Consider the following 13,140-nt stretch of genomic DNA (forward strand, 5'->3'; position numbering starts at 1 on the left):
ATGCTGTTTCTATTAGATAAAAGCAAAAGAAAAACAAAAATTCTCCTTAGATTTCCAAATAATAGTATTTTGAAACTTAATTTAACTAATTAACTTGTTTTCATGCAAATAAATCTGAAGTTACTTTGCAATAATAATGCAATAAATATTCTGTAACTGCTCAACAGTGTTAACAATTATTTTTATATTAAAATGTATTTTCCTCACAAGCCACATCAAAAAATGTAGTGTATGTAGAGCATGCAGACCTTAATAATATTTCACATTTATTTTCCTTCAGCTCCAAATAGAAAATTTGATTCAGGATAATTAAATATCCAATGCTCTATCAAAGCGTCCGGAATTCAATATTTGTCATTAGGGATGTAGGTACAAGGCTGGTCCTTCAAGGCAGTTTATGTTTCATACTATGAAGATCCAACAAATCATTTTTGTCAATCAACTTCGATACTCTCAAAACAAATGCTATTTCTACGTATAATGATAAAAATATAAATTTCATCACTCTCACTTCTTGTGGGACATCAGCTCTCATCAGTTCCTCCCGGAATTGCTTAATCAAATGGGATGGGACACCACCCAATCTGTCAGAGCCAAACAGATCAATTGAGCCATTATAAAAGTATTTGCTATGCATAAAAAACTTGTCTAATGGCCTTGGGACATCTGGGTTTATATCATCTCTTTCTTGACTTATTTCTTCATTCCACAGCATTTGAAAAACAGAGACTAGGCGTTGGAAGAGACAAAGCGATGTTGTCACAGGAGCCACCAGCAATGGAAGTGCTATATGCAAGTGCTACATGCAAGAAAATAATTGAAAAAGAAATTTAGAATACAAATAAACCAGCTGACCTCATAACAAGCTCAGTTTCACATGAAATTACATTTTATAAAAGAAAGAGGCAATTATGAGAATCAAGGTCTAGATAAGCAAAGGGCAAATAGCATTGCTTCCCTGATGGCTTGCAATGACTTTTAAATTCTTTAATTATTACTGAATCCTAATTTTGAGTTTGTAAAAAGCAAACCTTTTTGCGAATATGCAATACTATGAAAAATGAACATAAGAAAGCCTACATTTTCAAAATGAAAAAATTTAACACACAATTAGGGATGTCACAACATCAAAGAAAGCAAAAAATTGAAATCTTGTGACCAAAACATCATTTATGCCTCTGTGATAAAAGAAAAATGAACAGACTCAACACTTACAAAAACACTACACAATTCATTTATTCCAGTCAGAGGGTTGTAGCAGAAAAAATAAAATCCAGAAGACCCAATTCCAAAACAATCTTATCAATAATTAAAAAAAAAACCATAAGAACAGTAATCAACCCAAAGGTTGGTTTGATAGGTGACAATAGAGTTCACCCCAGTATTAAGCCCAACAGTGTGTGAAATTCACATATCAGGCTAGGGGGGCCAGATCCTTGAGCCGTCTATACTTCCAAGTAAGTTCTGGTACCCAAAAAAATCACACAGCTCAGTTAAAGCTGAAAGTGCCCAGAGGTGTATGAATCAAATTCATATCCTCCGGTTTGTAGTCCAATGCTTTACCCCTGGACTACCATGTCCAACCATCATTTCTCATGGAAAATATTTCCAAAAGACACAAACGCATGAATTGCACCAAAGAAAACTTTCAGGATTTGTTTTTTTTGCATGAAAAATACATCCCATTAACAATATTCCATAACTTAGGGTAAAACATCAATTTAAAAAATAATTGAATAGGGCAAAAATAAATTTTCGGACTGTATAATAAAAAGTTCAGCACATAAAAAATATAAACTGGACAAAATCTCATATTAACAGTCTTTTAGAGACCTTAACAACAGAATTCAAAACTAGAACCAAGATTATAATATAACAAATAAGGAATAGTATATTTAAGAAAATCCGCTCAAAGCTGGAAATAAAAACATGCATAATTATCAAATATTTCATGGAATCCATAAGTTTTGGCTTTTCGGAAAGGTTGGTTTCTTAAGCGCATTCCATCACTAATCCAAATCTCTCTCCCCTTTCCTTATTTCTGCCCTTTCCACATCTTCTTTCCCACATTACTAATTATTTTTGCAACTCACAAACATCTGAAGTAAATTGGTCCTGGCAGTTTTTAGGCAGATAAAAATTCTGGAGTTCAGATGAACAAAGATGTTTCAGAGAGGGGTTTGATGAAATACAAGTTTGCCTTTTAGCCTGAATTTTTGTGATGCAAATGTGCTCCAAGATAATCGCAAGGTCTCTCTGGAGCTCCTGCAATATTTGACCTTACTCAGATAATAATTGGTATAAGATATTACACAGATTTGACAAGATTGTCTTTAATCTTCTTGCAATAATCTCTTGAGAATTTTTAACCATGGAAGCTTGACATTTATTGTGGAACTGCAGGGTTAGGCTGTTATTTTTCAACAGAAGCCAAGTTAAATGTATCCTTGAAGTCAGTTGCTCAGCAGTCATAAGCCACAAAAATACCGATTCTCAGTATCTAGTACACATTTCATGCTTAGAAACATTCCAAAACTAAAATGCCACATCCATCAGCTCTTCATTTTCAACCCTGTTCATTCTCTCATTGATACAAGGATGTGTTCAAACATGAAGCCTTGGTTCCACTGAATTCCACAATTGAAGCTAGGATGATCTCACAAAACAGCCACGCAAAATGTCTGACTAATGCCTTCTTAAGATGTAATGCTTTAGTTTGTCATCATTACAGGGTCTGCAACAAAAATAAGACTAATGATTTTTTCCTACTGATGCTGATGGTTGGAGTGGAACACTTTTTGTTGGGAAAGGTGGTGGGATGTCTTCGGAAAAACAACATGACCCACATCAGCTGTCTGCAGGTGATTACTGGGTGAAGATTGCTGTTAGAGGGTCATATCACTAATTCACAATGCCACATTTCAGGAAGAAACAATATAGAACAAAATTTTGTGTCAAGCTTGAAAAATTAGGTTTAGAGGACCATTACCATAGTTACGGATGCTTATGGAGATTAAGCAATGTTCCAAAGAATATTTTTCTGCTGGCACAGGATATTCCATGAGAGTAGAGAGCAGGTTGACAATGATGAACATACTAAACATCCACCAATAGCACAGTGTGGCAAAAATGTTGAAAAAGTCACATACACGCTCGATTCTGAATGACATCGAAGTGTCAGAATGTTTGCAGAAGCATGCAATATTCCAAAAACCACAATGCATCACATTCTTAGAGAAAATTTTTCCAGGAGAAAGTTGTGCCCAAAGTGCTGTCAGAAGATCTGAAGGCTGCTATTTTGACAATCTTGTGCGATCCTTAAGCTGAGGTTGGAAGTGGAACTTGCCACCTTCTACATTAATTACAACATTAGGCTAATTTATATAACATATATATATTAAATATATTTATAACTTAAGACCCTGCATAAAGTGAAAATGATGATGTTCTGACGAAAGAAGTCATAAATAGTGGCACAGATTAAAAAAAAAGAAATGTAATACTGCTCTGTATTCCAAATAAATATTGATATTAATAACTATTACACGAGACATCTCACAATGTTACAAAAGGGAAACCTGGGATTATCCAAAATGCAGCTCGAAAGTGCAATATTTCTTGCTACAAACGAGAAGACAAATTTAATTTAGAAATCAAGCCACCAATTAATTGAATTACTGCTCAACTTCTTAACCATAACTACATAAAATAATTCTCATCAATCGTAATACCAATCACATTTAAGTGTGTTCATCACACATCAAATGAAGCATGTTAACTCAAAGCTTCCCTTCTCAATTATCAGTAGTGCCTTTCCTTAACACCACCCAAATTATTTAAGATAATTTACTTCAAACTATAATTTCAGTACTTTTGTAACTATATGGGGCAAAGTATGGGCTCCAAGCTTCAAATTTTTTCAGGAGCACACAATGGCATATGACTATCCTAAACCCATTTTTATGCAATTTAGAGTATTGATAATATCAAACTTAATCACTGATCACATACCCGAGTAGTAGCAAAAATTTCGTCCAGGTACTTATGGAATCTTTTCAGAAATATATGTCGAGAGGACGGTTGGTTTGCTGTCCCATCATCATTTGCCAGGAGCAATTTTAGGAATTCAATTTGTTTCTTCTCCAAAGCTAGAGAGGAATAATCAATTAGAGAAAACTTTGCACTCAAAGAGTTGACAAGAATTGAAATCATGGCATTTGAAATATACCCATAATTGAAAGCAAATTGCATGAAAACAATTAGAATTGTCATAGAACTTACATCATTAAATCATCTGTACGTGAGGATTGATAATTCATCATTGAGACAAGCATAAAGAATCTCAACGCCTCATAACCATATAGGTGGTGCTGTGTATACAAGCTTTGAGAGACAATGTCTCCAAAGGTTCAGAGAAATAGGAATTGTTACCCTAATGACAAATAAGTGATATTAGCTTTAATAAGGTATATCTTTAATAGAAACAGCAGAGTCACCAGAGACCTGAAATGATCCAATTCCATGACTTTTCCATGTTTCCTATTCAAATATTTTTGTCTCACATTAGTCAAGGAAGCTGGCACTCATATGGTCTATATATAGATAGATAATTAGGTAAAGGTGGGCCTTTGACAGAAGCCCCACACCCCTATCAATTTTACCAATCTCTTTTACATGCAAAGAGGGGTCAAGATTATATATTATATATAAATATACACACACACACACACATATATACACAACATTAAATGCATAAATTAAACCAACAACAACAAACCTTTAACAGATTTTTCTATTCTTTGTATAGATCTCATGTACTGTGAACGCAATTTTTCTTCAGCTGGAAGTAAGGAACTTTTGGTAGATCCCTCCTTTTTTTCAGGTAGCTTTGACTGAGGTGTACGGTCAAACCATGGTTCCTTCACTATCTCCATCAAAGCTTCATCATCTAGTGGCTTTATATTAATAAAACTAAAAAACCTGAAATAACAAAAAGATTGTGAATTGTTTAATACCCAAATGGAATTAGTGCTATTTCAAAAAATGGAGTCATGTTCAATGAATTTTAGCTCTCAGTAAGATTTTATTCTTCTTGATAATTATTTTCCATTTTAGCCATCTTGTGCAAAATGAGAAAATATCTCCACATGTGATGCAGGATACAAGTACAGCAAAGACCTTTCATAAGCATGGCAGAGTTACCTATTGAGAATAATTCCACCAGACATACTACATGGCTTATGACTGATCAACATTGCCATTTATCACTAATAAAAATCTGCATGCTATTGAAATGAAAAAGTGAATCAAATAGGTGATACATGGCATATCAATAAAAGCTAATAGCCACAAAATTTACAGAATGACACACACCATATAACTTTTACCAGACTGTACGTTTCTACAAGCTTTTAATAGCCATTTTTTTTACAAATAATCCAAAAAAAGCATTTTGTAGTTTCTGTCTTGCATTTAACTTTAACTTGTACAGCAATTGTTTCCCTAATCTATGCTTAGTAGTTATTTTCCTATGAACCTAACTACAAGTCAAGTGCTGTTTCATGCTGTAAACTGGGAATCACTTTTTCCAGTCCAAAAGAAAGTAATGTAGACAGACAATATGAGACACAATGAGAAATCACTACACAGTTTCAAAAAATTGCATTCAATATATAAATTTAAAAAATCCAGCATTAGATCAGAATATTAGAATTTGTTTAAGCCAATAAAATTTCAGCATTTGGTCATTCCACAAAAAATGTTTACTTAAAATTTAAATTACTCGCCTATGAGGTCAATTTAATTCAAGTTAAATTAAAATTATACCACTTTCATAAATAAAATATTTAACACAAGCATTGTTTAAATACATGGATCAAATACATATGTGGATGCTAATAATACCCCACTCACCCAATACGAGAGAAAAAGACATGAAGAAGAAGATGCCTGCGCGTCTGCTGGTGCCTTGCGAGCCCCAGCAAAAGATTTAAACTCCTATGCTGGTCTTTGAAAAGTTTAAAGAAATTATTCTTTGGCGGTGATCCCAAAGCATTTTTCGCTTGCTGAGGGGATGGCGTAGTTCTAAATGAGCACAATAGTGATAAGGCCACATTTTCCATCATTGGAGTTATTTCATGCTCCTGCAGGAATAAAAAAAGAATATAAGAAAATTAATTGTTTCAAAGCAGAAGTATTCAGTGTGCACCTGATTTCACATATAGGAAAAATATGGATGAAACTGAAATAAGGTCTAACTAAAGAGGCAAATTAAATGTCACACTATGCATGAATAAACACATTTTACAATTAACTCAATGCTACTTCACAACATAAGTAGTAGTGATATGATCTAATTCGTGGGAATTGAACATAATACAAAACCATACCTCCCTTCCATACCATCACATTCCAAAAACAAAAATGCCCACACAGCAACTGACACCATCCCTACCGACACTACCTCACTCTTCACCAAACCCACTCCACCCAGTTTAATAATCAACTCAATAGAACATTCCTAATAATAACATAGTCTATTTCAAGGGTCAAATTAAAATTATATAAAATGGATAGGGTACATGAGTGCTTTGATTGCAACCATTACAACAAATATCACTTGGCGATGAAATCTTAATTTAATTAAGTACTTTCCCAATTAGCTCAGATGGAAACATAATGTGTGGTATGATCTATAATATTTCAATGATCAAAGCAATAAAGTTAACAAAATTTCTCCCTTGCAGAGTGAGGGCATCCACAAATGGATACTGTATGTGAATTATTTTCAAAATTGTCAAGCTTGGTACATATTTTAAAGATGCATTCAGTTTATTCTAAGTTAAGTTTATTCATTAGTGCATAAATTATCAAAAACATAAACCACATTTGGAAAAATATGTTGCTAAAGAGCAATACTGATAATTAGCAACTAATACATTTTCCAGGAATTAGACTAACCTCAAGAAAGATCCAAAATAAGTCCAACAATTTTGAAAGGTGATAATGAGGTCCTGTATCTTCTAAACCACCAATGAGAACCTCCATGAATGGCACAAGAACTGCTTGGACCACAAATGCAGAAGAGAGCAAAGGCCCAAGCCTATCCATAACTAGAGAAGCAGCCCATAAGAGAGATGCATTGAGGGGCTTCTCTGTAACCTTTAAACTACTTGAGTCTTTTCCACTTATCACAGATTTCTGAAAGAAATGCAACACATTGGAGATGAGTGATAAAGTTTGATACATGTTCCTGCATTTTTAATTGTACAATATCAGTGACAGAAATTGTCCTAATGACATACAGCAAACAAAAAGTATATTCAAAATAACAGCCAAGTCAAAGATAAAATATAATTGAAACAGGCAGTACACCTTGACTGAAGCCTGGTTTGAAATGTTCAAACACCTGATAATTCTTTAAACTCCTGCAATCAATGAAGTTTGAAATAACATTATAAGCACACTAAAGGCTAAATTGTCCCAACAATCATTCACTGACGCATACAAATATTTGAGCACTTTTGTGTGGCCTGCAAGTTAGAAATTGGCAAACTAAGGTGGTGGTGTCATACTAAATGAAAAGGCTGGCAAAAATGGCCAAATTTTGAACAATGGAGAAATTAGTTGGTTTGAATCTGTAATACAATGAATCAAATAGGTATTTCTCAGAACAAAATTTTGAAACATGCCCTTTTAAAATGCAAGTATGCTGGATGAAGTTTAAGGTTCATATTATGATGAATTTCCTGAAACAATGATCACTTCCTACAATTTTTAGACTTGCATTAAGTCCTTTTTAATGAATAAAACTCTCAACCTTTGGCTTTAATACCATTTGATGTCCGACTCCAAAAGACCTACATGATGATGCATCTCCTCCTGGTCAGGTGGCGGCAATAGACGGATAATTCGGGATAACCATTGCAAAAGGACATGTCCACGAGCAATCTTCTTCCTTGGAGGTTGCTGTATAGGTTTGAATCCTGGCACCGGATGTCTAAAAGGTGTAGCTCCGAAATTGGCAACCAAACTCTCAGACAAACCCATGCTCACTGCAGGGAAGTATGCTGCACCCCGTCCCATGGGTACATCAGAAAAGGCTGGACCCATAGAGTGACCATTCCTGCAATACCAAAAATTTTACAGTTCACACAAAGAGGACCTGTGAAAATCTAGGCAGTATGAAAGAACATGAACCATGATGATATGACTTCAGGAAATAAACATTATTTTATGCAAGAGCAAGAATAAAACTTCAAATTACATCATAAGCACCTTGTGAAGCTAATGAATTATCAACATCTTCTGGTTGACAGGGAGAAAAGGAGAACATGTGCTCCAGGAATTTTAGTCACAGTCTTTTTATCACAAAGAACTCACATGGTGCACTGCAAGTTACTAGTGATAATTCATTCTCATACTGGTCGGACAATGTTACAAGTCTAAGGTTACATTACAAATACGATACATTATACATTTGATACGTTACATTCTGCTTTTATGAACTGCAGAGGTGAGGTACTATAATGCTATAACTTCAACATCTAAATGATATCAGATACTAAGACGTGAGGAATAAACATTATATGGGGCCCATTTACTAAGCATGTAAGACCAGAAAGAAGAGTTCTAAATGTTTTTTAAAGATTCTAAACAATTATTGCTGTAAGAAGAAGACATAATAAGAGGTGGAAGAAATCTAATGTCATTCAAAAACAACAGTTTTAGTTGGACAAACTTGAAGGTTTGGTGTCATAATAATAATAATGCATTTATTTGCCCATAAATTTGGTGCATATTCACACAAACAAATATAGGACATGTCAGATATAAACTTCAGAATTTCACGACAATCCTCACTGATAAGGGCAATGGTTAAATGCCTGTCAGAGTCCAAAACTTTTTTTACTTTGGCCACCTGAGCATTGGTTTGAGCGGTCGTCAGGTGTCCAATGCGGTGCTCATCTTCAGCGAGCTCCCGGCCTTACTGAAACATTTTGTGCCTCTCAAAAACTCTTGTGCAGCTTAAGGCATCATCCCCATAAGCCTGTTTAATGAGTTCAAGGGTCTCAGATGCAGATTTCCTGAGTTAAACGCAAAACTTCACAGCATAGAGTTGCTCGGCAGTGTGTTCCATGCTGATGCGACAACACCACAAACAATTACACCTCACAAAAATCCTTCCGTCTCAATGCATGCCCGGAGGCGACTGAACCAAAGTGCACCTTAGTGGTGGGAGACCCCTCTACCAAGCCGACTGGTCGGACCCCCATCCACCTTGCGGACCCCCATCCACATTGGAGGCTACAGCGCACCAGTCACGATACTTATTGTACGGACCCTGTATTTCATGCAGATGTAATCTGAATCTTCTAATGTGTTCACAATGGAATAACTTCTTATATATTTTATACATATAAGGATGATTCACATTGACATTATGTTTAATAGTCACTGATATGTTTTCAGACAATATTGAAAATGTAAAATGTTTTACAGCCTTTTAAAGTTTCAAGAGTATTTCACACCATGATATGATATTTTTCCACATGGAAATTTATTCTAGTATTTCACCCTCTAAATTTGTAAAATATAATCTATCAAAACATATATTTGTAGATACTATTCCAAAAATGGTCTGACATTGTCCAACATTTGGTGAACAAGAGCTCCTTAAAACAACACCTTGCATTAACACTTCACTCATATTGAAAATTCGGTTCAAGTGTAAGAAAAATCTATTTGTTACATGTAAAATTGGAGTAGGAAAGAGATCAAAAAAAGGGTAGATCATGCTTTAGCTGGCTTACTGGCATTGATTATTTCTCTATATCATTTGTTTCAAAACTAATCCGTTTGCATGATTACACATTTTTCTCTACATGAATTACTGATGCACCTAACAGAAATGTATTTATTCAATATTAGTCCAATAAAAAAATATCATTACTTTTCCTGATTGGTATTTCAACTGTAAAAGTGGACAGTTAATTCGGTAACAGTGACTTGTATTTTCAAGGACACTGATCCAAGAAGAAATTTCAATAAGTATTTGAGTTGTCTGAGGATTCACAGATATCTCATCCATGGTTATAATAAATTAATTTTCAGTCACCACGGTAACATATGGGCTACATACAATCCAATATTATTAATATTAATATGGGCTACATTATATTAATTTTTTCATTTCAGAATATGTTTGGAAACTATTTAGCAATTGAAAATATCTCTCATTATACTTTGGATCATATTATCATGCTTCACAATCGATTCAGGACATATGGAGTAAAAAGCTATCCTGTCACTCCTGTCACTAAAATTACCTGAAAGTGACGAGGTGGGACATCGCAAGTTTAATTTACAAAACCCATGCAATTGTTAGCTGATCACCAAGAATGGTAGGCAATTATATACAAGTATTTTCCATGAGAATAATTATAATGCTCACAATAACACTTGAAAAAATTTGTATTGACCTTGCTATGTACCAATTTTTTTAAAGTTGCCTTCCCATAAAGAAAAAGCTGATAAATTCTATCAAAGAATAGTTTGGCCATTACTATTATATAACTACCATGATTATAAAGGCAAAGGATGCCTTTTTTCATATCATTCTCTCATTTGGCTCTATCTACTGCCATCCAAACCTAATTCATACAGAAAAGGTAGATTCTAAGGAAGATTTTATAAAAGAATGAACTTCAGAAAATAAAAATGGGTTTGAAGAAAAATTGGTCAATAGTTTTTCCACACGGTCAATAATTAAATTACATCTGTCTTTAAAACAGGACTGCTTTGCACCTACATTCCCAATCTTCATATCATGTATATGAAGATTACATTTATATATATACCAATCAAGGCAGGTTTGAAAAGTAATTACTTTTTTAATGTGATCTAGGCCACTGTTCTTACTTAGATAAAAGCCTTATTAAAACCACAGCCACAAAACATTTATATCAAACCTTACCTGAAGAACTCCACAGTCCCACAGTTGGAAGACGATGGCTGGAGATCAAGTGTGCAGCCAATGATATCACCATCTAGCCAAGGTTCTCCATAGGGACCAGTATGTACATTCCACTTTCTCAGCCTCTTTCCATCGTAAGCGAAGGAGTCTGCAGTGTCACCTGCAAAAATAAAGCTGCATTAACACAAAATAAAATATTTTTCAGAAAGCTTCTCGGATGGAGAAATCAATTTGTAACAAGAAGAAATTCTCATTTGGGAAGATATTAACCAGGCATGTGGCTGTACGAGGGCGGTTCAATAAGTACCTGTGTTTGACTACAAAGGGCGTTCCTGAGGGAAGTTTATGTCATCAACGTGTGCTGCCATCTATCAAACGACGGTGAAACAAATTTCAGACTGATTTAGAGGTTAGTTTGGATTTGGCAGCCATTCGAGTAAGATGTGTTTCGTGATTTTCGCTAAGATGGAAAAAGAGCAGTATCGTTTGGTAATTTGCTTTTTGTTTTTGGATGGGAAGAAATGCAAGGAGATAAAAGCAAATTTGGATGCTGTTTATGGGGACACTTCGCCACCTATGACCACAGCTAGATATTGGTTCAACGAATTTGAACGTGGGCGAACATCTGTTTTTGATGAGGAGCAACCAGGACGCCCAGCAAACGTGATTACCGAGGAAATCATACAAAAAGGCCGCACCATGATTCTCACTGATTGATGAACGAAAGTGCCCGAAGTAGCAGAGGCCGTGGGTGTGTCGACTGGAATGGCAATTAATATTTTACATGATAAGTTGGTGATGAAAAAATTATCAGCCCGATGGGTGCCGCAATTGCTCACGGTGGACAACAAGCTGATCCGGCTGTCAACTTCGAAGCAGTGTTTGCAGCTGCATTAACTACGTTATGAATTGCTGCCGCACCCCCTGTATTCACTCGATCTGGCTCCCTGCAAATTTTTCTTATTCCCTAACATGAAGAAATGGCTCGCAGGAAAAAATTTAGCTCAAACGAGGACGTTATCGCCGAGACAGAGGCGTATTTTGGAGAGTTCTACAAATCCTATTTTTTGGAGGGGTTAAAAAAAATGGCCAAAACGGGAGAAGTGTATCTTTCTAAAAGGGGACTATGTTGAAAAATAAAAAAAATCTTTTTGAAAAAAATGGTTTCTTCATTTCTAACACGGGTAGTTATTGAACCGCTCTTGTACAATCCATGTGGCTAAGGTAGAAGTGATAGATATATTTCAGAACCAAGAGAGGCCACTGTGCTTTGCATGATGACTAATCCTGGGAGGAAGTAAAACTTAAAAAGAGTGGAATTTGGAACTGGTTGCTGAATGGAAAGAGACCACAATTTACAGAAGGCCTTGTATTGTGCCCAAAGAATGAACCAATATCCCTTTTAGATAAGTATGCTGTTGCAATTATGGTAATACTTACCCACACCGCTTTCTTGAGAAAATCTGCAGTTAGCAGTAGCCCACCCTAGCTGCATAACTCCTTTTGAACCCAGCTGCACTTCATACTGCCACTTTCCTAGCATAAATAAAAGTAAAGGAAAATTTACTAATTAAGTGCACAGGTGTGAAATCATCAGGGTGTATATTCAAGTAAATCATGAATTTGCCGGAAAAAAATATCCACCTGCCCAATACATAAAATATGTGTTCAATAAACAAGGATAATTTGAGTTATTCTGAAAGAATTATATTTAATTGTCTATATCAATGTTATCTCATTTGAAAAAGTCTCCATCAGGTATACACATATGCCAGAACTCTTTCTAATCCTAGAAACACTTCTGAAACTCAATCTTTGTTATAGCTTTAAGCTCTCTCAGAAATACATTTTAAATCTCATCTATGCTTGTAAAACAACAACCCTATAAGAATCTCTTAGGACAGAATAAGTCACACAGGACCATGTCTGGCATATTTGGAGACTGAGACATCATAACAGTGTTGTTTTTGGCCAAAAATTCATGAACAAGCAGTGAAGTGTGAGCAGGTGCATCATTGTGGTGATGCAAAAGTCATGAATTGTTTCTCCACAAATTCAGGGTTTTCTTTCATATTGCTTCACGCAAACAGAGCTTAACTTGTAATTATACTCTTGAATGATCATTATTACTCGTGGCAAGAAGTAATGGTCAACTATGCCATGCA

The 13,140-nt window shown here is 35.1% G+C and overlaps 1 protein-coding gene across 1 annotated transcript in view; it reads right to left on the bottom strand.

The window, feature by feature from the left end:
- LOC139700002 (E3 ubiquitin-protein ligase RNF123-like) overlaps positions 1 to 13,140 on the bottom strand; it is a 46,148-nt gene that overhangs the window by 24,917 nt on the left and 8,091 nt on the right. Inside the window, exons 4-11 of the mRNA XM_071598423.1 lie at positions 12,416 to 12,511; positions 10,976 to 11,135; positions 7,864 to 8,125; positions 6,961 to 7,200; positions 5,914 to 6,143; positions 4,778 to 4,980; positions 4,012 to 4,148; positions 512 to 799 (exon numbers count right to left, since the gene is read on the bottom strand). Of these exons, the coding sequence (XP_071454524.1) occupies positions 512 to 799; positions 4,012 to 4,148; positions 4,778 to 4,980; positions 5,914 to 6,143; positions 6,961 to 7,200; positions 7,864 to 8,125; positions 10,976 to 11,135; positions 12,416 to 12,511 (1,616 nt within the window). The remainder of the gene's footprint in view (positions 1 to 511; positions 800 to 4,011; positions 4,149 to 4,777; positions 4,981 to 5,913; positions 6,144 to 6,960; positions 7,201 to 7,863; positions 8,126 to 10,975; positions 11,136 to 12,415; positions 12,512 to 13,140) is intronic.

Source organism: Hetaerina americana, unplaced genomic scaffold (assembly GCF_022747635.1).
Source record: "Hetaerina americana unplaced genomic scaffold, ioHetAmer1.1.p SCAF_10, whole genome shotgun sequence".
Taxonomy (NCBI): Eukaryota; Metazoa; Arthropoda; class Insecta; order Odonata; family Calopterygidae; genus Hetaerina; species Hetaerina americana.